This window comes from Dromaius novaehollandiae, chromosome 1 (assembly GCF_036370855.1).
Source record: "Dromaius novaehollandiae isolate bDroNov1 chromosome 1, bDroNov1.hap1, whole genome shotgun sequence".
Lineage (NCBI taxonomy): Eukaryota > Metazoa > Chordata > Aves > Casuariiformes > Dromaiidae > Dromaius > Dromaius novaehollandiae.
Genome location: NC_088098.1, coordinates 129,243,919 through 129,270,990, shown reverse-complemented (window position 1 = coordinate 129,270,990; position 27,072 = coordinate 129,243,919). Strand labels below are relative to the sequence as shown.

Genomic DNA, 27,072 nt, shown 5'->3' with positions numbered 1-27,072 from the left:
TGAAACACCTGAAGATAAATTGTATCTGCTTCATATGTACACCTGAGTTACCTTTTCTCTCATACTAAAAGGATAACACTCGTACAACTTAAAGAGACACTGCAAGCTTTAAATTTACACTCAAATTCTTTTTATAAGTTCTTCTAACAAGGAATTTCTTACAGTAGATGCATTCATCAATAGTTCATATATACATGGGTTTATCCTCTCTTTATGTGAGATATATTTACTCTGTTGGAAGTTTCAGAGACTCACACAAACGAGTAAGAGACCATGGGTTTTTTTTTCCTTATTTTTTTAAAAGGGTATAGTATCTACCACTATTCTCAGTTCTTTTTGTATTCATTTCAGTTTCTCCCAGTTCATTTCAAAATATGGCATTCTCTTAAACCTGGCAGTGTGATCAAACTGTTGTGATAATAAAGCTACGTGAATTTGAGCAATAAGATATTTCATCACTGAATTAAAATCAGAACATGGGGAGAGAAGCAGGCAAAGTATGCGGTGATCTATTTACCAGTCATGTCAGTCATTCAGATAGTGACTAATATATACACCTGGAAAAGTCTGTGGTGGAGTGAGATTGCTACAGTTAGAAAAGAGACTTTCCTGTGGAATATTTTATGCTGAAATGTAACGTGGTGTTCTTCTGGTGTGGGTTGTTTCTTTGGGTCTCTTATTACCTCTTGATCTTTTACTGTGTTAGTTGTTTTGCATGCCTTTCCCATTGTACATTTTTTCTTTATTGTTTCCAATCATTTTCATCTTTGTGTCTGTGCCAAAAATCGAATTATTGTTTACTTTGTATGTCTATTATCATGTATGTATTATCATTATTATTAATGTATTATATCATCAGTAATACTACGCAACCCCTAGCTAGATTTTAAGACAGAGGGGGCATATGATTTTGATTAGGATTAAAGATGTGTGGGTGAGAAATTGTCTGGTCCATTGGGGCCCTAGGGTAGTGCCAAAGTCTAAATGGTAGCCAGTTTAGAAGTGGTGTTGCTCAGGATTTATTCAGTGAGGGCTGAATATCTTCATCAACAGCCTGATGCACTCTCATCAAGTTTGCAGATGACAACAACTTGCGGGGAACAGTTGACTGGAATTCCAGTTGGAGGAATGGCCTGGCAGAAGCTTCGTGAATTTCAACAAAGTCTAGCACTTGGGACAGAAGAGCCCACTGCAACAGTACAGAGAGGGGACTAGCTGGCTAGAAAGCGGCTTTGTGGAAAAGGACCTGGAATCCTGGTAGACAGCAAGTTGAATATGAGTCAGCAGTGTGTCCTTGCGCTGGTGAAGATTAACCACATTAGCAAGACTGTAGCTTGCAGATCACAGGAAGTAACTATTCCCATCTGTGTGGCACTTATGAAGCAGCATCTAGAGTACTGTGTCCTGTTTTGGTCCCCCCAGAGCAAGAGAGGAACTGAAAAACTGGAGTCAGTCTAGGAGGGTTGCTGACACAATCAGCAGGCTGCAGCTCATGGCATGTGAGGAGAGGCTAGGAGACCTGGGTTTGTTCAGCCTGGGGAAGGATGGGGGTGGGGATGTAATTGGTGTCTTCATCCAAACAGTGGTTTATGGAGAGGACAGAGCCAGGCTCTTCTCAGAGGTGCACAGAAAAAAAAAAAAAAAAAGGCTATGAACACAGGTCACAGCAAGGGAAATTCCAAATAGATATAAGGAACAATGTTTTTACCATGAGGAGGTCAAAGGCTGGAACAGGGACCCTGAGAGCCTGTGAAATTTCCATCTTTGCACATACTTGCCTGGAAAAGGCTCTGAGAAACCTGGTCTAACTTAGAATGTAGCCCTATTTGAGCAGTGGATTGGATGACCTCCAGAGATTCCTTCCAGCATAAATTATTCTGTGATTCTGTATCTGGACATAAATTAAGTTTTGTGAAATTCTCCAGCTTATGTGAGTGAGACTGTATGAGCATAGGTGACAAGTAGTTTTGAAAGCACCAGAACTTATAAGACTGTATTTCTGTTACTTTCACTCCTTATTTATCCTTTGTCTGTTTCTTTCGCACACAACACACAGGCTTTTAGCCTATGCTGTCATCTTCCCTCAGGGGCATTAATTTGGATCTCTTCTTTACTACACTACTTGCTTTTGAAAAAGAAATCGTTATTATTTTTGAGATCTCAACTCTTCCATTAAGTTGTGATAAAGCTGGATAACATGTTCAGAGTTACTGGAGGGAGCACTGTGCTTTGAGCACTGGTGCAGTTGCTAAAGGTTCATTTTCTTAATATATCAAGCTAGAACAAAAATTGAGTAGGCTAAAAAAGTGCTCCTAGATAACTGAATTCTGGTCTAGATGTTTAATTTTTTTGCCAAATACTTGCAGTGTGTCTCTCATGTTCTATTTTATATTATTCAAGAATCATATCATAAAAATCCATTGTAACTTCCTCTTCTCTTGCTAAAAATACTGTGGTCAGGAGCTAATGGCCAGCTGAACCACTGCCTGGTCTCTTGAAAGGTATTTGCTGGTAAAGTTGAAAGGTAAAGCTTTTTTGGCATTTTAACTTGGAAGATCTCAAATTGACCTGTCTGTGCCAGTGGTGAAGTACATATACAATAGTTCACATTCTAGATTTGTCAGTCTGCCACAGAGGATTTTTTTTCCAATGCAGTGGAGTATTTCTTTCTGCTTTTACTTTATTTTCAGAAGAAACACTTCAAATGAAATTATACCACACTGTAACCATTCTTTTCAGTAAACAGAAAAATGCTTTTAGTTAAGAAAAATCTTAGTATCCTTTGTGTTTACACTTCAGATGGGAATCCATTCAGCTCATCTACTGAAGTAATTCCACCTTTTAGAAAAAAAAATTCATTGTATAGCTAACAAGAAGGGTTAACAAATATTGTAGGTGCTGTAACTTTTCCCTGCCTGTTAGCTTTTAACATTTATTGCATAAAAGACATTGCAGTTTTGCTTTTTCTTCCCATAATCATAAGCACCTCCTTTTTGGGGGGATCTGTTCGATGGGAGCCTTCCAAGCAACATAATTTATGGTAGAGGATTTATTAAACTGTGCTCATTCATGAATTCTGACTGCCTGCTAATCCTAGTTAAAAGCTAAAGGTTGAATTATCATTCGCTTGTCAACCTTTCCCTAATTGGATTGGTTTCAGTGCAATTTCTAAACTCCATCTCTAACCTTGTTTTCCTGCAGAACTTTAACTGTTTTAGCTTAACAGAAACTCATCAAGAGATAGCATAGGCTAGCAGAAATACTTTTTCTGCAGGCAGAGTTACATGACTATCCTGAATGACAAAGCTTGAAAATCATCAAAAGTTACTTCTAAAACCTATATGATGTTTTTTCTGTTTTTTCACTACTACTTCTTCTCTTGCATCTCTTCCATGATTCTCATGTTTCTCTGTAAGCCACCTTCTCTGCAAATTGTTACAGCTGATTGATCTGAATTATTTTCCACTAAGATGATAAAGATTCAGTGTATCACCATTCAGCTGTTTGCATCCTTTCATATGATGTCATGTATTACATCAGAGTCCCTGCAAAAAGCTTGAATTAAATGAGTGGCCCTTTTGCTTGTCTATTCACTTACATACAATATAACTAAGTAGCAGTACATCTGTAGTTGTTTTAACAGTCTTTCTCAAATTATTTCTGTTGCAAAATAGCTCTACATGTTCAAATGGCATAGGCAATCCTTGTGTGACAACTGCTTATATAATCAGGGCAAAACTGACTGATGGGGTTTTTTTCCTACAAGAAGTGAGAGATCAGAATCATAATCTGGAACCATTTCGTAATGAATATGAAAAGAAGAAAAGCAGTGACAGACATACAGTTCAAACCTGTTTCGGAAAGAATGTGTTGACCTTATCTGAATTGCTCATACTTATTGTCACCTATTCTCTTGCTCTTTCACCACTGTCAAAGAGAAACAAAGATGGATTTTTTTTATCTCTGTTTGGTAACACCCTCTTGGAGGGGTCCTAATTTGTTCTGTTTATTCCCTACTCCTTTTACAGTCTTCCTTTAGGTTTCAATGTAATGTCTCAATTACATGTGGCTTCCTTCTGTGTACTGAAATTGTAATATCGATATAGAACATGGTATTGTTCTTAGTGAAACTTCTCAATCCCTTGCCCTGAGGTACTGGGAGTGTCTGCTGCTTTTATTGAGGATGTTAAAAGCTTGTGGTTGGTTTGTGATGTCATGTTCACCTAGTTATTCTCTATGGGCATGAAAAATCTATGCATTTGTATTGTTATTTTTTCTGTTGAGAATTTATCCCTGTTAGAACGGCTTGCTCAGGAGGAGGCAAAAAGCCTTGCTGTGCTAGAGCTTCAGCCTTTATTATCTGCGGGTCACACACTGCAGGTTCCATGAATTCACCTAATTTCCTGCTAGCAGTATTAATCCTCATGCACTGCTTTCTATATCAAGGAATGTTGAATGAGTCTTAACATTGCTAATAGGCCAAGTACTTTTAGGTTTAAAGAAAAAGTCTTCTGTCTTTCTATCTTTATTGTAAAACCTTAGTAAACTTTACTAGGCTTTTGACATTGAGAGAATTTCAGGATTTTTCTGCTTGCTCTGTACATGCAAGAATTAAATCTCTGTTACTAATTATATATACAGTAACATTTTAAGCCCCTTATCCCATTATACTAGTTCTTTCTAAGCATGTAGTACTGACAGACCTTAGCCTTTTTTTTAAGTAGAGTTTCATGTCGAGGCTCAACCAGTAGCTGAAACACAGATAAGTAGATACGATGAAAAGAATATAGTGGTGTTTTTCTGTGTAATCTTTCCAACTGAGAACAGACAAGGAAGGAGAACCTGTGCCTTTTTAAGAAGTCTTTTTCGTGTGTCTGTGTGTAGGGCAGGTGGATTCGCATTTAGTATTTTCCAGAGAGGCTGTGCTGTCTCCATCATTGGAAGTTTTCAGGATCCATCTGGATAAAGTCCTGAGCAACCTGGTCTGATCTCATAGCTGACCCTGCTTTGAGGAAGAGGTTGCATTAGAGATCTCTCGAGGTCCGTTCCAGCCTGAATTATTGTATGGTTCTGTGACTTTGATATATAGCCAAAATATTCATAAAACTTAAAGTTTCACTTTAAAGATGCACTTTAAGGCTTCAAAGAAATTAAAGAATCACAACTTCATTATCTGCTTTGTCACAATTGTTCTGAAAGTTCCAAAGTAAACTTGACTGTCTGTATGAAATCAAGAATTTATGGTTTTAAAGCTTTGAGAGAAATTCCTACATCTTGTGGACTGGAAAGATAGCATTGCCAAGGAAGTCCAGAAAAGACAGTACTGTTTGTGCTGCAGTCATATCCCAGATAATGGATGGGAACACCTGAATTTCGTACCCTGAGAATGAGAGTAGTTCATAAATCTGTCCCTCCTCTGTTTGCTTGCCATAAAAAATTAGGATGGTGTCCTACTGGCATGTTCTACGGTTGGCCAGAGTCTGCTGTTAGATTTTGTGATTAAGTTGGATAATATATTTGATGACATCTTAAGGGAACTCGTAGCTTGGCCACAATAGATTACTTTCTACAGCAGGCCACTGATGAAATCTTTGTTTCTTCTGGCTGGGCTTCTATTGCAAGATAGAGCCTCTAAGTTGTGCTTCCCTAAGTTTGGCCGTTAGTAGTAGTCTTCAAGATTCTCTTCTTTGCTTTTTCTATTGTAATATATCCACATCTAATCCATTTTATGCAGGTTCTTCTCTCTTTCTCTCTCTTTTTTAAATGTATTGAGTTGTTGCAGTGAGGTTTTTTCTTGTCAGATTTTTCATGAGCTCGGTATTTGTAGATTCAGAAGAAACTGGGTTCTGTCTAGGTGGCTGTTCTTTCTTTGCAGTTTGGTTCCTTCTGTGGTTTCCAAATCAGATGTGATTGTCTGTCTCTTAAAATCACTTGTCCTAAAAGTGAGATAACCAGGAAACAGCATACCTGTGGCATCAATGTCAGAGCAGGAACTAGAGAAATGGTATTGTAACCAGCAGTTGGTACATTACTAACACAGAGATATGTTCTAAAATATTTCTTCAGACTAATTTCTATAACCTCCACAAGAAAAAATGTGGTTCTTTTCCAATCCATCAAGAAAAAATAGTGGTTATAATTGACAACAAAGCTTACCAAAGTATTCTTTGCTCACTTAAAGACCAAAATGCATATATCTAAACCAAGATTAGATGTGTTTGGCTTTTTTGTTGATGATGGACAAGAAAAACAACTATCAATTATCACCTCAGTGTATTTTTTGAGTAGAAATAATGTTACTTTATTGCTGTTTAAACTTTTGTGTTCATAGTAATTTCAGTAGTGTGATCTATTTACAGGTTTTTAACGCAAAGACAGCAGAGCTCTTGAGTCACCATCAAGTTGAGATTCAGCAGAAATTCCCTAAAGAAGGGTATGAATTTTCTGCTTCTTTTATTTGTTTTGTACATTTCAGTAGAACTTTCTTAATTTCATGTATGAAAGATTAAAACTGAAGTTGCAGAATAATTATTAACAACATGATATTGCTATAAAAGATTGTGTGATAGGAAGAATGACATGAAGTATATTGATATCCAGCAGGTGCTCTAAGTCAGACAAACTAAAATTACTTAGTTTTAAGTCTCTGACCAATCATTAACCTGTCCTCTGCCAGTCTTGTTTAAAGTGGTACAGTGGTCATTTTTACAGTTTAACAGTATTCTTTAGCTTTGTCTATGAAAGTTGCTTAGTTTGCTCTCTGATATTTTTAAATTTTTTTTGTACTCAATTGACCTAGCATTTACCTCTGAAGCCCTCTATATGGAAACAAAACAAAACAAAAATCTCTATTTTCTGCACATATTTTTGCTGTGAAAATACAGCTTAGTGTTTAAAAAGACTTTGGAATTCATTAAACTTTTTCTAGATGTGTAAAACATGCTTTGTAATTATGATTGTGTCAAATGTTCAGCTGGTTCTTGTTCAGACTTGGAAACCTTCCTTATTTGCTGTAAATGTAACTTCTGTGTGGATTTTTTTTTTTAATTATTAACTGGTATTTACTGTTTGTTGAAGATGGGTGGAACAAGACCCAAAGGAAATCTTAAAATCAGTCCATGAATGTGTAGAAAGGACCTGTGAGAAACTGCAACAACTGAACATAGACATCGCTAACATCAAAGGTATTCCTAGTACTTAAGGGTAACTGAGTGCTGTAACATACTCATGGCTGAGCAAGTCAGATTCTCTACTTTTTAAGTCAATACATGGAAAGGTGGAAGCATACTGTGGCTTCAGAAAAAATGTTAGGTCTTACTGTTTGGGAGGAACAACTGGAAGAGAAGTTGTTCGTGCATATTAGCAATGCAAAATCTACAAAGTAGACTTCCCTGATCTTGCAAAATCAGAGACTAGTGATAAATGAAAAAATGCTGCCATGTAAAATAGGACCTCTTGTCAAAAACTAATTTCTCTGTCAGTATTGTTGCCATGTCATTTTGTGACAAAATGAGAGAGAGATGTAAAGCACATGGGTTAAGCAGCAAAAGATGAAACATCAGTTTTTAGAAATAATATTTCTAGATTATAACATGAAAAAGTTGGAAGCATTCTATTTCCCATTTACTTTCCTCTTCTCCTTACCTGTTCCTCCCTCCTCTCCACCCCATCCTTCCCTCCCTCACCCCCTAAAAGGGGAAAACAAAACTTCTGAAAAGGATACTTCTTTCTATTTTGTCCTGAAGCCATTGGAGTCAGCAATCAGAGAGAAACAACAGTGGTTTGGGACAAGACGACTGGAGAACCTCTTTATAATGCCATTGGTAACTACTATACTTTCTGAATATGTAATATTGTAAAATGAGTGTGTTGTAGAAAAATGCTTTCCTAATTCTGTGCAGGTTTCACTGTGGCCTACTAACTACTTTGATTTTGGTGATCTCTCTCCTAAGCTGTGAGTTTGTACAAACAGGTGCAATTAAGGCCTATTCTGTTACAATTATTACTTAATGGATTAATAAATCATTTTGTAAGCTTTTAACAAAAAGGCAAGGCCTTGAGAGTTTTTGTGCATCCTTAACATGTAATGAAGCTCTGAGTTATGCCAGATCACTTCCTTTTAAATGAAGGAGCTTACCAAGTTCTCAGGATTCTTTTGATTTAACTTAAATGGAAAAAACATTTTAAGTAGATTTAACGAATACTTATTGACTTGGATTTGTATTTTTAATTTACTGTGGCTTTTTCAGATTATGTCAGCAGAGAAATGGTAATTTGCTCTCTTAGCCCATGGCAAGTGCCAGATAATTTAGTTTAGTGTAATATTAAGAGAACAGGACTGTTTTATGTTCAAATATATGTTGTTTACTGCTTTATTTTAAGCCAAGCTGTGCCCTGATAACTCTGTCATAGTGCTTTAGTTCAAAGTTTTCATAGCAATAGTAAATAATCAACCTACTGTTTGTTTTAACCTTCTAATTTTGACATTCATGTGCTGTAAACTAAGAAGTATAATTAGTCATTTGTTTATACTCTAGTAGAAAAAAATATATCTCCTATTATGTGGAAAATCCTGTTTTGATTTCTGAAATCATTTGTTCTTCTAAATAGAATGAGTTTCTGACCATTTTTTTTTTTACAGCAATGCATTAAATATACAATGGCAATTGTACAGTTCTTTCAGCTATTGAAAAGAAAAAACAAAGACAGGAGTTTACTGACATGAACTCCAGTTTTGTAGGAGAAGCTCATAAATGTCACTATTCATGTATTAAAGGATTTGATTAATTAATTTTATTTGGGCTTTTAGTGTGGCTTGACCTGAGAACGCAGTCAACAGTTGAACGTCTTCTTAAAAGAATCCCAGGAAAAAATAAATCCTTTTTTAAGGTAACACGTATTCCAGAATATCTAATTAATAGCTGAACACTTACTGCTTTAGTATATAATGGTTTTATGAGATGTGTGCTGAAAATGCCATGTAACAAAGTAACTTGGTTGTAGCTTTCAATCCCTTCTTACTTTGTCATATAATAATAAATGTGCATAGTCCTATACACGAATTTATTTTCCTTGAAATAAGTTGATCACTCTTCCTACATAGCTCACTAGAGAAGTTAAAAGGGTAATTGTCAGTGAGACTTAATTATGTGGTTCCCGTTCAGTGATAACATCACTCCAAAAAATTAGGAGCAAGTACAAAAACTCTGATCTAAAAATCTATTTATTTATGTAATTATATCATTTCATTTCTCATTTTATATCTGTATTATTTAAATTAATTGCAATCAATTTGCAAATAGGGAAATATTTTATAAAAAGTAAATTTATTCATATATATACATATATGGAAGATAAATGCTTGCAAAATGGTGTCATAAATTTTTTTTTATGAGCGTAGCCAGGAAATGGATGTCAAAAACCATATAAAGTTATGTGACTTTTAAGTGGAAGTAGAATACAAATTCCATCTTTCCTGTGTTGTGTTGCTCTTTTTTTTTTGGTCATCATCGCTTGCTGTCTAGTCATATGTAATTATCTTAGATAAGATAGGACTTCTGCAAATAACTGTTTCCACGTAAATGGTCTTTGAACTAAGGTTAAATCAGCTTTGATCTTTGTCCATTAATGCACTAGTTGTTTGGTTTTGATATTTTCAGGCTTGCATACTGTGTGCTTTGTACTTATTTAGAAAACAGGCTTCTGTAATTTGTCTGAGTTTTGCTCTTGGGTTTTTCCCTTAGCTTTTTTTCATTATTTTCACATATAACTGTAATAGTCATGGAAAGGATACTTACATTGTCTTTACTTTTTTTTTATTTTTAATTTTACAGTTTAGGACTGGTCTTCCACTTAGCACTTATTTTAGTGCAGTGAAACTTCGATGGCTTTTGGATAACGTGGAAGAGATTAGGCAAGCAGTTGATGATGGGAGAGCTATGTTTGGGACTATTGATTCATGGCTTATATGGGTATGTATTTTTGAGTTTATTCTCACTTTTTTTAAAAATGGATTTCTATTGACCATATCATACAAATTCCTAGCAAAGGCATTTTCTGGTGGAGACACAGGCAAAAATAAATTTTGAACATTTACCTGCTGCTTGTAATATATTTAACTGTAATCTTCTGAACAATGTAATAATTTCCTTCATTTAAAGAAAAGGTATTTTTTCTCTCATCCAATAGTTCCACAAGTGCACTTACTAAATAGGACCTATTTTTAGCAGAATTTATAAACAGAGTGAAACAGTTCTAGCAAAAGCACTGTAACACATGATGCCCACTAATCAGTGTCTTCAGTACAAGCCATTGAAGAAATTCTATTAAAGTTCTTTACAGGATGAATTTTTATCATCCCAGTATTGCAAATGGTTTTTTTTTTTTTTTTTTTTTGGTAGGTGTTTGTGTGTAATTTCCATTTATAAGTTGCAGTAAAATTCTGTTCATGCTTTTGGAAAATCTTGGGCTTTAGAAAGGTATATTAGCCACCTTTGCAATATAAGAATCCAGGAGCTAGTGCTGTGTCCTTATTACTTCTATCATGCCTTTGTTCCATTATATTAGGTCTGTCTCTTTAGTTGTTGCAAAACTAGCAGAGTTTAGAACTTAATTTAGAGCTTTATGAACTTAGTACTTTTTTGTACTTTTTTGATGTAAACTTGTAACTTTTCTTGGCTAATACTGTTGATATGCTTATTCAGAGTTTGACAGGTGGGAAGAGTGGAGGTGTTCACTGTACAGATGTAACCAATGCCAGTAGAACAATGCTGTTCAACATTCATTCTTTGGAGTGGGATCCTGAACTCTGCCAGTAAGCTCAGTTTTTCATTAATTCTGTTGTTTAATAGATTTTGTAAGTGATTTTTTAAAGAACAATAATAGTAAGAATCTTGTCTAGACTAAATCAGCAATTATTGTTGTATTTACTGTTACCATTAATAATTGAGGTTCGTTGTTGTTTCCAAATATCCAAATTACCACTATCTGGCTAATTAAAGAGAGCAAAGCCTTGATTTTTTTCTATAGTTGGAAGGCTGGTTCATGGAAATGATAACACTTAATAGCTTCTTTATTCCTTTTTTAACAGAGAAATTTGTAAGACAGTTACTATGATATGTCTATAGTGTTTTAAGTTTAGATTTACTAATAAAAATATTATAAATATATTGCTGGAAGAGGAATGACTTCCCACATGGAAGAGTTGGATGTGTCTTCAAAATACTCAAATATATACTGTTTTACTCAATAATTCAGTATCATGTACTGTATGTGGAGAAGCTCACAGTCATAGACTAAGCCCTAGAAATCAAGGTTCCCGTTGCAGGTAGTTTTTATCTTTTAGCTTAAACTTATTTAAGAAAATAAATACAAACTGCTTTCTGATTTAGCAGTAATTATATACATAACTCATTTTGTATTGTGTTCAGGTTCTTTGATATTCCTATGGAAATACTTCCAAAAGTACGAAGCTCTTCCGAGATTTATGGCCTGATGGTATGTTTTTTTGTGTGCGTGTGTGAAGTTAATCTTGTAAAGATAAAACTGTATCAATATAGATCAGCAGAATTTCCATAGAGAAAAATTAATGCCATTTTCTAGACCAGTATTGCTTGATTTGTGATTACTGGGTCATTATCTACTGTTGTGTAATGTTACAGAAGGTGAAAATTTGCTGTTTTCTATTTTAAGCATCAAATAGGCAAAACAAGTTGGAAGAGATTTTGATAAGGATAAAAAAAATATTTTTATGGTCAAGTACTTACTGATTTTGGAAATACCAAGCAGAATGCAGTTTATAATCAGTAGATTAAAAGTAATGAGATTCCTGTGAGAAGGGCACAATTTTTATACTTCTTGTACAACTGGAATTTTAATAGAGGTGACAAAAATTGCTATGGAAGTCTTCACGACCTAACAAAGCTGGACAAGATGTGTAATGTCTCATTTCCACATAACTGAAGGCAAGATTTAGTTTATATGAACTGTAAAATCACAAGTAACACCTTAGGTTGCCTTCTTTTTGAAAATAAATCCCCCTTGCAGTGTATGTTTATATAGCAATTCAATTAAAAATATTTTGGAGCATTGTGATGTTTTCTTAATTCCACTGCTTTCCATGCAGCTGTGAATATTACTTAAGAGTGAATTGTTGTCATGGAGCTGAGGTCTCAAGTTTACTTTGTTACAGCATCGACTCTTCTGATACTGTGGTATCTAATATATTCTTTGATTAGGTAAAGGCGTCAAAATAGGATATGCTGGATATTGAGATTTTATGTAGCAGAAATTCTTTTTCCTGATATTTTGTCCTCTTGCTTCCTTGAAAAGTACATACAAGCTAGTTAAGACAAATTATGAGACTTGTATGTGAAATATAATTCTAACTTGTGTGAAACTGAAGTATTTTTACTAGTCTGTTAATGAAGATGCCAGTAGGAATCATACTTGACTTTTAGTAATGTGAAGAGTCAAATTAGGAAGAATTGTGTTAGGCTGAACAAATGAAGCAGATGCAAAAAGACTCTATGTGGCGATTGAAACAGAATAGCTGCTCACTCTAAATTTGAACTTTTATTTCTCTTCCTTTTTCCATCCATCTTTTTTGTTTTCTTTTTTTGCTGACTGTAGAAAATCTGTCCTAGCCTGGTGAGTAGAGGCTTTCATTAGGCTGACCACCCATATCTCATTCATTCTGTTCAGATATTGTGCATTTCCACTGATGTGAGAATAAGTAAAACCTCACTTTCTAGCTCAACAAATGTGGCAAGTATGTCCAAATGTGAGACATTACAATTGGTGTTCATCTCAAAGCCATTTCTTAATTGTAATCTTTACTATAATGTTTGCTTTAATTTGCAGGCTGTTGAATATTTCTTCTCATAGTGAAGTCAAAAATACAGCAACTGGCTAATAAATGTTGGCTGTCTGGTTTTATGAAAGAGGAATGTAGGCTATTCTGTCTACAAATATTCATTCTATTATAGTGAAACTTTAGATTCATGCATTTTTTAAATGCATTTATAAACTCAATTGCCTTAAATCCTATCAATTAAAATGAGAATTAAAGAAGTAACCAGTATTCTTATTGGAAATGCACATGCATGGCTTCACTGAAAATGCTTTGTCACAGTTCCACAGAGAAACAAATTACAGAAGGAGGTAAAGATTGACAGCGGTATAGATTTCTTACAATACCTACTGCAAGAGTGTAACTGAAAAAGCATGTGTTAGTATTTGGAAGAAATTCTACATGTGTCTTAAAATGAGGCATCTCTCTTTGCTTAGTCTGTTATCATAATCACTTTTTTTTTCTAGTCACTTTACTATTTTTCACTTTTGCATTTTAAACTTGTCACAGACTGCATATTATTCTAAGCCTGATTTTCTGTACAGTATGGTTTCAACAAAATCTATTTTAAGAACTGTAAGGTGACATCAAGTATACCTGTAAATTTCCTGCTCTCTATTTTTTAGTGTTTTAGGCATGAGCTGCATTAAGCTGAAGTCCGATATACACCTGAACTGAACCATGTTGCTGAAGTGACCCTTCTTTGTTTCCCTTTAGGCATTAAAGCCTACTTTCATCTTTTTTTTTTTTTTAACTTTAAAGGAGTTATTTCCTTTTTACACTATCTGCCTTCAATGCATTTCTCTTTAAAATGATGTAAAAGGGAGAAAGCTCTGGCTTTTAGTTACCTACCCTAAGTCTTAACTAAGATACAGTTAATGTAAAATAGTGAGTCTATGCTATGCTTTTCATAAGCCTAATTTAAAAGGATTGACCTAAAGATTCCCCTTCTGACTTCTCCTGGTCACTTGTTTCTGTGTGAGATATCTGGGGTTTTGGGGAGACGGGAGGAGAGGGTTGCCTCATTTGCTCTAAATTCCTAGAAAAACAAATGCTGCTACCAGAAGTGTTTCTCCCTATGATACTGTCTCCTTATAGATATCTTGTGGCCATCTTCCATTTTTTCCCTAGAGATTTTTATCAGAAGTGAGAGAAGTATTATAGTAAAAGTCACCTTTTTAGTGATTAATCTACAGACTAGAAGAATAATGTTCTGGATCCTGCCTTGTACCATGTACCTGTACCATGATTCTGCCACTTCAGAAGTGATGGTGGAAAAGAATGTTAACTGTGTACATTTTATTTTGCAGTTATAAATACTGTATATTGATACCATATAAACTGCAGTGATACCACAACTTGCTTTCTTTTCTTTTTCCCCCTACCTAAACTTTTCCCCTGTTTTCGTTCTGGGGTTGAGTTAGCCTCCATATTTGGCTATAACTAGATAATATGCGTTTATATTTTTCTGTTCTACTTGTGCTTGGTCCTAATCTTTTTTTTTTTTTTTTTTTTTTTCAATTGGAAGATGAATCGAAAGTATGGTAGTCTGCAGACTTGGGATCTGGGGGATGGAGACCAAAAGGCAGCTAGATCTAGTTAAGCTTATATAGAGGATCTGCACCTTCAGTGAAAATCTTTTGTGGTCTACTGCTTAGAAAAAAAGTGGAAAATATCCCCAACTTGGAGGCCACTGAACTATTTTAGTTCTGATTGCAAGATAAATTATGCTCTTGCATTTCAGTAGGATAGCCAATGCACAAGTGTTTTCACTTGTACATTTATAATGTGAGCAAAGAACATGATTTAGTTTCTACGTTGATAGGAACAGGATTAAAGAACAGACGTTTTGGGAATGTTCCAGGGGTTCTGGATATTTTAAAAGATTGTGGATATCAGAAGAGGTAAGCAGGTTACATTCACTGGTCTATGCCATTTTCATACATGACAGTCATCACACTAGGATGATACTGATGGTGTTGCATAGCTTGTAAATTTTCTGTTGTCATTATGTCTTTTTTTGCCTATTAAGACCTTTTTGATGTAGGTTTTGAATTCTTTGGCTCTGGTATTGAAATCTTTGACTTGAAATATGCAAACATTTCTATTGAATACATATTTTAAAGGCAAGGCAACTTTTCAAATGTTAGTGACACTGCTTTTACATGGCTGTCTGTTCTTGCATGACTTAGAGCCTTGTTTCATTTGTATCTACATTTGAGATACATATCTCCCCACTTAAATACAAGTTTAGCTTGTTTCTCATTACAAATTGTAATCATGAAAAGCTAATTCTCAGCATTTCTCTCTCTTTTTGTGATATCAGAAATCAGGAGCTTTGACAGGTGTACCAATTTCTGGGGTGAGTTCTGCTTCAACTCAAATTCTGGCATGAGAACCTGATACTGCATGAATGAATCTTCTTTGGAAAAAAGCTTTAACATGGGTGAATTTTGCTACAAATTAAGTTGATGGTTTCCTTTTTTTTTTTTACGTCATGTTAAATGTATGTATTTTTGAAGACAGATAAACTAATAATGAAGAACCTGTTCAATTACTAAATTAAGGCATGGATGTGTATATATACTTGATAACTGTAATGTGTATGTATAGTTCTGTTGGAAACTTTGGTTCTCCAAGTAAATTAGTAACATCACAAAATGGAAGCAAGCCATATTTTATATATAAAATGAGTTAAGTATATACATTATCCAGAAATATTGGGCAAATTCTCAGCTGTTTCCAATATCATATACATCCAGATAGTAAATTTAATTTTGAGTTCTTTAAATTGTTCACCATAAATAGCATGACTCATTTTCATTTGCAGTTCTTACACAGGGGACAGTAGTAATAAGCACATGTTGTCTCTATAGATTTCTTCCTCACTTTCAATTACATGTGTGCTGCTGATAGGTTACAGTTAGAGTTAAATATATCTGCTCATGTTACTTGTTCGTGCTTGTGATTCATGCACAGACATTTACTAAAGAATCCCTCTCTTTTCAGTGCTTAGGTGACCAGTCTGCCGCTCTTGTTGGACAAATGTGTTTTCAAGATGGACAGGCAAAAAATACGTAAGTTATTACAAAAGTTCTAAGGTAATAGGTCAGTCACTGTTCTGTTTTGAATTAAATCCTGTGTTCTCTTTCAATCTAACTGCAAAATGCTTTTGTACTTACCACATAACTACAACTCTACCTTTTGACTGTGTTGACCTACAAAGTAAACAGTGTTCTGACTTTCATATAAAATACTGAAGATATTAAATTGTTTGTGAGGCAAATTTTGGAACAAAGTAATTGTGAGGAATCATCTCTATGTGACAGGAGGTTTTTGCATTTTAAAATTCTCCAAAACACAGACTAAAGCAGTTGTCAATATTTAACTTCAGTGACCTGAAGCTAACCATATACAGTAGGCCATGTAAGTTAGATTGCATAGACATGAATGACAAGAAACATGCAGCATTGCTAGATTGGAAGGATTCATTTAGGTTCCAGCACTTGGTTTTGGTTCTGTGTCTAGCTTAACATGGAGACTTTTAAATCTGATTTTTCTAGTTCTCAACCTCTTAATGTCCCTTGTTTAAAATATCTGATGAGTTAAGTCAGGGAACTGGTATAATCAAACATTTATTTGAGGAAGAGCTCTCTGTTTAAATGACTTATTGTTCCATTTACAATCATGTGCTTAACTGAGCGTGTAGGTACATACGCAGGATTGGACTTTCACAGATTTAATTACACATTAATCTATACTTGTTGCTAATTAACTTTCACTTTACCTTTTACATTTATATACAAATTTAATAGTTTAATAGTTAGTGGCCTTGCATTTCAATAAAACAAACGTGAATATTGTGACAAAGTGTATTTATAACACAAGAAATCTTTGGAAAAAAGTGCAGCAAAACCAAAAACTAGAAGTTCAATGCTGGATGAGAGTTTTTTAACCTATTTGTGATACAATGTTATCTTTTCTTCTCTCCAAATATACCTGAAGGTTTTCTCAGTAATATTTTAAGCTACTGCTTTTCAGGGCACTAAAAATAGTGAGAAACAATTATTTAGAATAAGTTAGAGTGGATTATGAGGTTTTTTTACATTCCTCTTATTAAATTGTGTCCTTGTATGTGTGTGTATGCACACATACTTGTGATATGGTCTTCAAACGAGAAAAATGGAATTTTTAGAAATATTTCAACAGAATATTTTTATAAAAAAAATCATTTCTTTGTGACAGGAACAAAGTTTCTTAAATTTTACCCGTTTTACTTTTGTACCGTTCTTATTTTATAAAGTGGCCTTCATAATCAGCTTAAATTGAAGTAAGTAAACACTGCCACCGAAAAGGAATTCCATCTTAGTTTTCAGCCCTAGTGTTCCTTGATCCAGTGACTAGACGAGAAATAGTCAGCCAGGGAAAGAAGAGTGGGATTAGATCTTTCAGCTAAAGCCTACATTTGGATCAACTTTTAGAAGAAGGTTTTATGATGAGTTAGTGGTTGCATAGCCTCCAAGGGGAAAAAAAGTGGTGTCTTGATCCTCTGCAGTGGAGTCATGGTTACATGAACTACAGTAATTGGTTATCTTTTAAACACATTGTTTTTAACTTTCCTTTTCTTTCACTCTAGGTATGGAACAGGATGTTTCTTACTGTGCAATACAGGTCAGAAGGTTAGTTGCATTTTTTTCAGTTGTTCACTTGTTTTTAACAATTTCCTTTTAAGTACTTGTATACAACTGTAAATCAGACTTTCTTAATCTTATTAGCAGCAACTATATTGCTATAGGTAAGGAAAAGTGCATATTGTAATCCAAAATAATGGAAAATAATAGTTTGTTCAAGATGTTTAAGACTCAATTTCATAGTTTCCAAAATGAACTTTCCATAACAAGTTTCTCACTCTTTGCTTATATATGTTTCTTAACCTCACCCAAGAAGTGCTGAGTGTTGTGTTACTTAACCACATGCTTTTCTCCTTGACTTGGTTACTTCATTTCTGCCCTTTGTTTTTTCCCATTTGTTCCCTGTAGTAGTAGTAGTTGAATAAATAATGGAAAGCTTTGGCTTCCTTCTTATTCATATGTCCTTCTAAAGAACCCCAGTTCTTTGCTATTAAGAGTCTGGAAAGATCTGTGGCCACTTGTGGAAACAAGAATTAGCTGAGGAGTCTAGCTTAGGTGCTTATTTAGAGTGCTAGATCATTTATTTTGTTGAAACTCTTATTTCAAATTTGTTTCAGTAAAGGTTTTCTCTCTTGTTTATTGTCATTTGAATATATTTATTTATATATATATTCTGCCTCTGTTCATGGTTTACCTTTCCTTTCCCCTTCCCCTTTTAGTCTGTGTTTTCTGAGCATGGTCTTCTAACCACAATAGCTTACAAACTGGGCAGAGACAAACCTGTTTGTTACGCACTAGAAGTAAGTATGGTAATTTCTTCCTTTTTATAGTGATACATACTATCTTACATACATATTATTAGTGATACTTATTCTTCCTTACTACTGTTTTCTAGTATCTTTTTGTTATCTTTAGAGAAACCATTCAGGTGCATAGAAATTTAAATAGATTTGTATTAGAGCTTGAGTGCTTCAAGGCTTACGTGTGGTTTTGATTATCCCATCTCTACCTCCAATCTGAATCACCTGATGAAATAAAAATATTTCTACATTGTATCATTTATATTTCTGGACCATTATAGCTAAAATATTTTTTCTGCTATGCAGTATTTCAAATCTGACTGGCGGATAAGAATTCTATACTAAGATTTTGTTAAAAAAGGGAAAAAAGAAAGTACTCAGTTACCCTCTCTCATAATAAAAAGTGTGATTAGATGTCTTTGGCTTTTACTTTAGTCTAATGGATTTTATTTCTAACTTTTTAAAAACTCAATCAAATTCTTGAGACAAGAACCATCTAATAATTGAGCTCTTTTGAGCTACTAAAACTTAGGTGCCTACTTCCAGAATCTAGTTCCTCAGTTCTCCCCACAACTCGGAGGACATCCAAGTTCTGTAGGTAATTGGATTTGTACTCCTTTAACTTCAGGTTTCATGAGTTTAAAGCTCTGATTCTGAAGCACAGAGCAGCTCAGCAGCTATTTTGCACCAAAGCTTCATTGGGATTTGTAGAATAAGTATTTTTCCTTCTATCTTGCTTAGTGGACTTAATCTATTAGTTATTCTCAAAACACACTTATTGAATTGTCTGCCCTTGAGCTTTTGTAATGAGCTCATTTTTCCATGTCAACCAGACAATAATTGGTGGGTTACAGTACTCTTGTGGAATGTGAGAGACTCTGTTCATTTCCTTTTCCTTCCCTAAGGAAAGCTGAATTTGCATTTGCCACATTCTGGCAAACTTTGGATGTTTTTGTTTGTTGTTTTGTTGTTGTTGCTGTTGTTGAATCCATGTTCTTGAAGTGAGAACTAGAACTATCTTGAGAATGATTCGTACTTCCACATGCTCAGGCATGCACATGCACACTCTGTTTCTTCCTCATCTCCAAGTCCTTAATTATGCTGTCTGAAGAAATAGCTTCAGCAGAAGGTGTTGAATACTGCCTTCTCCTGCATCCAGACTAGAATGGTCCACAGTCTGGTGGCTGAGACACTTCTGACAGAGGCAAGAAATATGGATTCAGCTTTTCCTTTTAATTAAGCCCATATCTTGCAACTTATAATTAGCTGGTTAGCAAACACCCTTGCCTCCTTCTAGTGATGGCTTTGAATGAAAATACAGTACTGCTTCTGTTTTCATTAAAGCTTAGCCTAGGAGACTAGGGACTGTCTTGTTGAGGAGTCCATTTGGACTTTGGTGTGAGATGGAAGCCATGCCATTCATCTGTGATATGATGGGGGCATTCGGAGCCATTTGCTGAGGCAGCTGGAGAATTTCGCTGGCAAATGCCAATGCCTAAATTTTCTTTGTCTTTCTATGCATTTGTAGTTACACTGTAGCATTTGAAGAACTCAACCACATAATGAGTCTCATTTTTTAAATCAAAGCATAAAAATCTTAATTTGTCAGAAAAAGAAGACTGAGGCTACTGAACCTCATCATTGTATATTCAGGAGAAGACCTAAATTAGAGGGAGCAAGAAAACTGCTTAGCAAGTGTCATGGTAACTCCCCTCCAAGGGAAAAATTGGGCGATAGGCATCTTTTTTTACAGGGATCCTGAATAACAGGCTGCTATTCTTATATGGCAGCCTCCAGCTGCCAAGAAACTCATGGTTATGAGCATTCTTGGGAGTGCTTACTATCATCCTGGAGTTGGAGGCTGCAACTGCCTCTCCTCTCCAGTCCGGTAAAAATGAACATGATGCTGGCAGTTGTTGTCTCCTAATCTTGTAGTGATTTTGTTTCCTTTAGGGATCTGTTGCAATAGCTGGTGCTGTTGTTCGTTGGCTGAGAGACAATCTAGGTATTGTTAGGACTTCACAGGAAGTTGGTGAGTGTTCACAATTTGGAGCTGTTAATTTTTTAGGTTTTCTTTTCACCCGTCTTGATGTCTCTAATGTTGAGTAAAAGCTCAAAATATTCAAGTAAGGAGAAACTGCAAGATACATATATTTTGCTGTGTTCAAATAATTCATTTTTCATTGATGAAATCACTGTTTATTGACATATGTATTTTATACAGCATTTCACTAAGGTCTTTGAAATCCATTGTCAGCTTTGTTCTATTGCAGTTCATAATTTTTAGCAGTTTCTCTAGCAAATAGACATCCAGGAAGGTATTATTACACTTATGGTGTATTTTCTGGTTTCATAAAATACTGAATTTCCAAAGCCAAGAGTATGTAAGTCTCATCTATGGAACCCAGTGAAAATTGGATCCTAAACCAATATACTCATTCCTATCATAAACGGGAGGACCTGAGACCCTAAACATGCAATCATCTATGTAGAAGAATTTGTATACATTGAGGCAGTTGAAGACCTCAATTTGCAAAGCTATCTCTTTAATGGAATTGTGGGTGATGATATAATCTCTTTTGGCTAAGAATATCATAATCCTTTGGAATTTCAGTAGCTGATGTTTTCTTCTTGAGCTGAACTTGAAACGAGCTGATGTGTAATGTTATAGAAAATAGGAATGCAAAAAAGTTTGAAAAGAGAAAACTTTCAGAAACATGCAAGTCTCAGTTTGAAAGTGACTGGTATAATGTGATGTAGGAAATTGACTACATTTTTTAATATTCTAAATATCTTATTCAAAAGTGGAAATATTTAGAACTCAAATTTGACTTACAACTTCAAAAACCAAGCAAAAACTGAGACCATCAAGCAGTTTTTCTAGTATAAAGCTTCACAAATTCATATGGAGGCATATATACCATTGTCACTAGAAATTTCCAGTTGTTGAAACACTATGGTACCTATTGGCTTCGTAAGTTTGACTAAACATTTGAAAGGTTTGGGATTCAAGCACTTTAATCTTGTTGGTGTTATTAAAATCAGGTGGGAATCTGTCACCATTTCTCTGAACAGGTCTTCCTTCTCTCTTCACTCCTTTTCTTTAAGTGGAGTCTGTGTGAATGTGCCTTTTGAAGCAAAATGTCAGCTCACAGACTTTTTGGATAAGTTTTCCTACCTCTCTTTATTGCTATGCTTTGATCCATACAAATAGAAGAAATTTATAAAAACAAAAAAAAAATATGTTCTTGTCTTGTTATATAATTTAGGAAAGAGCCACATACCTTACTGCTTTTGCAGTTCTGCATATTTTAACATAACTTTATAATTATAAATATTTTAATATTGGGGAACTCAGATATCCAAAGTTATTACTCAGGCATTAAGAAACTTCAGATTTCCTTGTCGCTGGGCTTGTAATTATATACTTAAGCTGCAAATTTAGAGTTCTAAATCCATTTGAAATTAATGGGAGTTTAGTTCTTAACTCCCTTTGGTCTTGATCCAGTTTCCTTTGCTTGCATTGACTTACATGCAAGTAAAGTGTGACCTTTTGGACAGCTTTGAAGGATACCCTTTGAAAACCTCACAGAATCTAGGTCAGCATATTGAACACACAATTTTGGTTTTTGATTTTTTCATTTTACATATCCCACAGTCCCTTATGCCCCATCTTCCACTTACAATGCTGCAAATGGATAAATAGTTAATGAGCAGAATGTCAGAGTTAGTTGTATTTTCTAGTTGTATATGGCTTGGTTATTTTTGTAGCTACCTTACATATTCTGAAATATTCCCTATTTAAATAATAACATGTTAAGGGTCATATTTAAGTGCTGGTACAGTTGTGAAAAGCTATGTAAAGACTGTTTGTGTGTGTGTGTGTGCACTAGAAAAACTGGCTGCAGAAGCGGGGACTTCTTATGGCTGCTACTTTGTGCCAGCATTTTCAGGACTGTATGCACCATACTGGGAACCCAGTGCAAGGGGGTAAGGATCTGATTAAACACTGCATTTGCAGGAAGATTTAATTATTTGCAAAGACTGACACTGATCCCTCCAGTTTTGTGCACTCTGCTTTTTTTGCTCCTTTGGTGTGTCAGGATACCTCATTCCCTGTGATATCTTCAACAGAGAAACAGGGGATGCTTGTATTCAAAATAGCAACAGCTGCTGGGAGAAAAAGGAGGAGCAGTGGAAACTCAGCCTTCACAGGAAGAAAGTTCTAGTAAAAAGGAGGTGTAATACTTCATTAACACAGGCTGTATACATCCAACCCTCACTAAAATTAAGTCTTATTATGAAATTATGGAAAACTACCAATCTTGAGAAAGATGAATGACTATACAAAGTATCTTTTCCCAAGAAAGATTTTTGCTGTGATAGAAAGGACTAGAATTAGCTAGCCCAGCTACTTCCCCTAAACAAAAATATGGGGAGTTATCAGGGATACCATTTGCACTGAGCTGTGGATTTTGGAGGACGATTACAGGATAGTTCTATTATTCTCACTACTGAGGGTGTTGCTTTTTTTTTTCTTCACATTTTTGTGGTTCTGAAAGGATTTTAATCTCATGAAAGAGAAAGAAAAGGGTGCATACCTGTGATCTGTCAGGCAACAAAAGTAGAAAGTGAAGAATGTAATGCTGATTAATTTTTCTGAGCTCAGTTCCCTGTTACTGCTCTTTCACTATCATATTTACTAGTAGATACAGGCTACTTAATTCCTTCCCCTCTTGTTCTCTCTCCCTTCTTCTCTCTCCCTCCCTCCCCCCCCCACCATAAGTCCAGCTCTCCTTTACTTTCCAGTCTATTAAACACTCTTCAGGACAATCCCTTCCAACAACTTTCCTGGTGATTAAGACTTAACTAACTGGTAATAGTTAGAACTACTAGTTCAAACAATATCCTTCTATTTGTATTTTCTGCTATTGTGAGTTTGCCTACTGTTGCTGGAATCAGACCATGCCGTAAGAGTTACAGAAGCATAAGATGTGTAAATATAACTTTGGTAGAATGAAAAAAAAATCTTAAAAGCTATCCAGTTACCAAGATTTTGAGTGGTCTCATCTTTAGAATTTAGGTACTTTTTGTAGTTACAGAAAAAAAATCTTTGTCTTATCTTTTTTTATGATTTTTCAGACCACAGTGCTTAACTCTTTGGCTTTTAAAAACTGATTTTTGGAATGGCAACAACCAAAAATGTCCTTTAATATCTTTGATATTGCATGTATCCAGCACCAAATAAAGCTGCATTTCTTTGTACTATGTTAATGTATCCTTCAGATATGGAAATAGAATAAAAGGATGATCATTTGCTCTGCAGTTCAGAATACATTGACTGAATCCAGCTCACTCATGGGTAGAAGTAGCATAATTTCTATATCCAAAATTCTCTTTGAAGGTGCTGAAGCAACTAGTATTCAGAATAGATCTGATAACAACTTTAAGCATTTAGAGCATGTCACTGACCCAGTAGGGCTTTTCCTCAGGAACCAAATGTGTAAGAGAATTTGATAAGATTTAGTGATAGGTGAGATTACTTTTTTTAAAGAAAAATCAGCCTAGTTAATGCACTCTCCTTTATTAAAGGAAGAACAACTAGAATATGTGTGCGTGTGTGTGTGCGTGTGGATATGCACCCATTTGCATGCAAATTGGCAATAAAATTTTAATTTATGGAAATGAACTGTGTTGAATGGGCACTGAAAATATGTTTGTCAGGCAGACAGCTTATTACAGAAAGAAAAGAGTTTAGATTAAAAAGAAGCAAGCTTTTTAATATTAAAAAGCATTCCTCATACAGTGGAACTGAAAGAGTTTTTAACTATAAGGCCTAGGTCTGAAATATTTTCTAGTAAAGATGTGTGTTCTAACTAACTTGCATTTTTCTTTTCTTTCTCTTCAACAGTATTATCTGTGGCCTTACTCAGTTTACAAATAAAAATCACATCGCCTTTGCTGCACTAGAAGCTGTCTGCTTTCAAACACGAGAGGTAAAGACAAATTAGGTCTTAATAAGAAGTTCATTGTAAATTAGAATGACAGCAAGAACTGTAACTCTTCAGAAATAGAGGATTGAAAAGACTTAATGAAGATTAATGATATACTTTATATTATGTTTGGATACTATTTTTCTCTTTATATGATGCTAATGTTGAAGAATTGTTTCTATGGACTTGGCCACAATGATCTGGTTGGCTGGTACATTATTTACTTGGGCAATGTTGCTTTTTATCACCTGTTAAAATAAGGTGAGCATATTTTGTGAATATCATGAGAGGCAAAACATGGAAGCAATCCAATGGCAAAGCCAATACCATAACTAAAAAGTTGCATTTGTTCTACAACATGTGAGACTACAGTTTATACTGTCTGCTGTGACAGAGATGGCTTGTATTGATACCCAAGAACAAAAATGGGTTTTTTATTGCCTTTGCTAGCATTCTGCAAAAGCAAACCAAAATTCTCAGTGAAGAAGTGAATCTTTCCACCAAATCAAAGGGGACCTCTATGTTCTGGGCATTAAGAAATGGTTATATCACCACTCCCTATTAATTTATGCTCCTTCTTGTGTTCTGTACAAATAGAGGAGAAAATGGCAGTTCTAGACCCCAAAATGTAACAGTCAAACCTTGATTTGATTGCATGTTTTTAAACTGATGTGATTATTAACACTGAAGTTTAAAATAATACCCAGCTAAATCTGTGTGAGAAGAGGAAAGCAGCTTAGTAATTCTGTAGTGACAAAGAGCAGAGCAAGGAGTACTTCCACGGAAAAGACAGCCAGAAACTTCACCCAGGCATCTGCTTTTGAAGGTGTGCTAGATGGCTCTGAGTCCTCAGAAAGCCATGAAGGAGCTTGCAAGTAGTGTATATCTCTGATACCAGAAATGAGGCTGAAGTTACAGGGGACTGACCTGATTGCCCAGTTTGCTGTCTGTTCCTCTCTTTCCTTATTTCTCCTCCCATCCATTCCCTCTCATGTGACAGCTCAATGAAGCAAATGTCAGAAAAAGAGGCAGGTCATGTGGCTGAGAGTAGGAGAGGGGGAAAAAAGCTTTCAGCCTGAGGGTGAAGTTAACCATTTGAACCAGTCTAATACTTTCTCATACTTTAGTCAATGTGCTTTTATTATAATTATAGGAGCACCTGAATAGATCTACTAGGCACACCTAAATCAGTAGATTAACTCCTAGTGACACAGATAAAACATTTGTGCATTTTTCAAAGGTATATTGTTAGTTCTATCTTTTCTGAAACAATTTCTCATGTTATAGATATATTAAAAAGCATATTGATAGGTATCAGTGAATTAAATACTCTGCTCTTAGTTATCCCTTGCACTTTCCACATATTTTCAGCTATCCACCATGCTCAAAAGAAGGAATCAGAATTTTACCAACAATTACACTAACAGTTTATTCTTACAGTCTAATGAAATGTAAAATTCTCAATTTTCACTGACTAATAAAAAAATCTGAAGAGATTGCTCTTTCAAAACTGTTGAGTGTTCAGCAGTTCCTACTGAACTGTCTTCCAGATTGCCAGTTCAAACAATGTAATTTCACCATTCTTTAATGTATCTAATTAGAGAAAGTAGACAAGTAGACAACTTGTAGTCAGCTAAAGGACTCCATTCAGGAATACTTCTTCCTAGGTCAGCTTTGATGAAGGCTGTAGTTGTCTTCTTCTGCCTAGTAAGTTGCCATCAGCTTTTTTTCAAAGTTCTTCTCAGACCTTATAAGAAACATATAGGGCTAGGTTTATAGCATCAGAGGAAAAATATTTCCTGCACTAAGATTTCTGAAATAAACTGAATGCACTTGCTCTATATTAAACAAATCTGTACCATCACTAGTTCCATCTTTCCCTCTTGATGAATAGAATTTGAAGTTGTATTTTGGGGGGAGATAATTATTTAACTTACACTCTTTAGCAAACACTGACTTATCAGTGTTTTATACGCAGAGGATTTCATAGATTTCTCTATAATTCAGCCATAACATATATTAATCTTACTTAAGATTTTAGACGCTATGAACAAGGACTGCGGGATACCACTAAGCCAGTTGCAAGTAGATGGAGGAATGACCAATAACAAAGTTCTCATGCAACTCCAGTCAGACATTCTCTGTATTCCAGTAGGTAAGATGAAAGTACAAGAAAGTTTTCTTTCTAAAGGTGAAAAAAAACATTGACTTGTAATGGCTAATGAGGACCAGTCAGCTGTTTTTTTTTTCTTGATGGTCTTTTACTGCTACTGGTGAATGTTCTTTTTACACAAAAAGTTACTGGATCTTACATCAAATGTTGAGAATGATTTTTCTAGTGAATCTAGTGAATCGTTGACTCTTGTTTCTCTTGTTGAAATATGAGTGCATTGAACTTTGAAGTTATCATATCAATTCCTAATCATCTAATATCTTCTAAAATCAGTGAAATTAATGCTCTACTGCAGCATGTTGGCCCTGAGAATCTTATGCAGAGTTAAACCACAACTTTGCACCTCCACTGCTCATGTTTTTGAGTAAGCATTTCAGCAAATAGCAAATACCCTTTTTTTTCCCCTTTGCCTTCACAAACCTTTGATCTCATTTACAAGTAAAGAAAGAGACCCGCAAAACACACTGACCACTCTGTTTCTCCTAGAACAGCAATAATAATATGAAATACAAACCCAGTTAGAGTTGTTCCTCTCTGCTTGCCTCTCAGAGGCAAATAACATTTTACAAAGCCATTATTTTGACACAACAGCAATGCAAGCATTTTACAAATGATTGTACAACAC

General features: G+C 35.0%; 1 protein-coding gene across 3 annotated transcripts in view; it reads left to right on the top strand.

The window, feature by feature from the left end:
• GK (glycerol kinase) overlaps nucleotides 1-27,072 on the top strand; it is a 38,219-nt gene that overhangs the window by 1,605 nt on the left and 9,542 nt on the right. For all 3 annotated transcript variants that reach the window (XM_026101659.2, XM_026101658.2, XM_026101657.2), the window contains exons 2-16: nucleotides 6,360-6,433; nucleotides 7,078-7,184; nucleotides 7,746-7,823; nucleotides 8,810-8,889; nucleotides 9,834-9,971; nucleotides 10,704-10,813; nucleotides 11,430-11,496; nucleotides 15,177-15,212; nucleotides 15,860-15,927; nucleotides 17,487-17,529; nucleotides 18,201-18,281; nucleotides 20,235-20,313; nucleotides 22,175-22,271; nucleotides 24,193-24,277; nucleotides 26,309-26,429. In XM_026101659.2, the coding sequence (XP_025957444.1) occupies nucleotides 6,360-6,433; nucleotides 7,078-7,184; nucleotides 7,746-7,823; nucleotides 8,810-8,889; nucleotides 9,834-9,971; nucleotides 10,704-10,813; nucleotides 11,430-11,496; nucleotides 15,177-15,212; nucleotides 15,860-15,927; nucleotides 17,487-17,529; nucleotides 18,201-18,281; nucleotides 20,235-20,313; nucleotides 22,175-22,271; nucleotides 24,193-24,277; nucleotides 26,309-26,429 (1,264 nt within the window). The remainder of the gene's footprint in view (nucleotides 1-6,359; nucleotides 6,434-7,077; nucleotides 7,185-7,745; nucleotides 7,824-8,809; nucleotides 8,890-9,833; nucleotides 9,972-10,703; nucleotides 10,814-11,429; nucleotides 11,497-15,176; nucleotides 15,213-15,859; nucleotides 15,928-17,486; nucleotides 17,530-18,200; nucleotides 18,282-20,234; nucleotides 20,314-22,174; nucleotides 22,272-24,192; nucleotides 24,278-26,308; nucleotides 26,430-27,072) is intronic.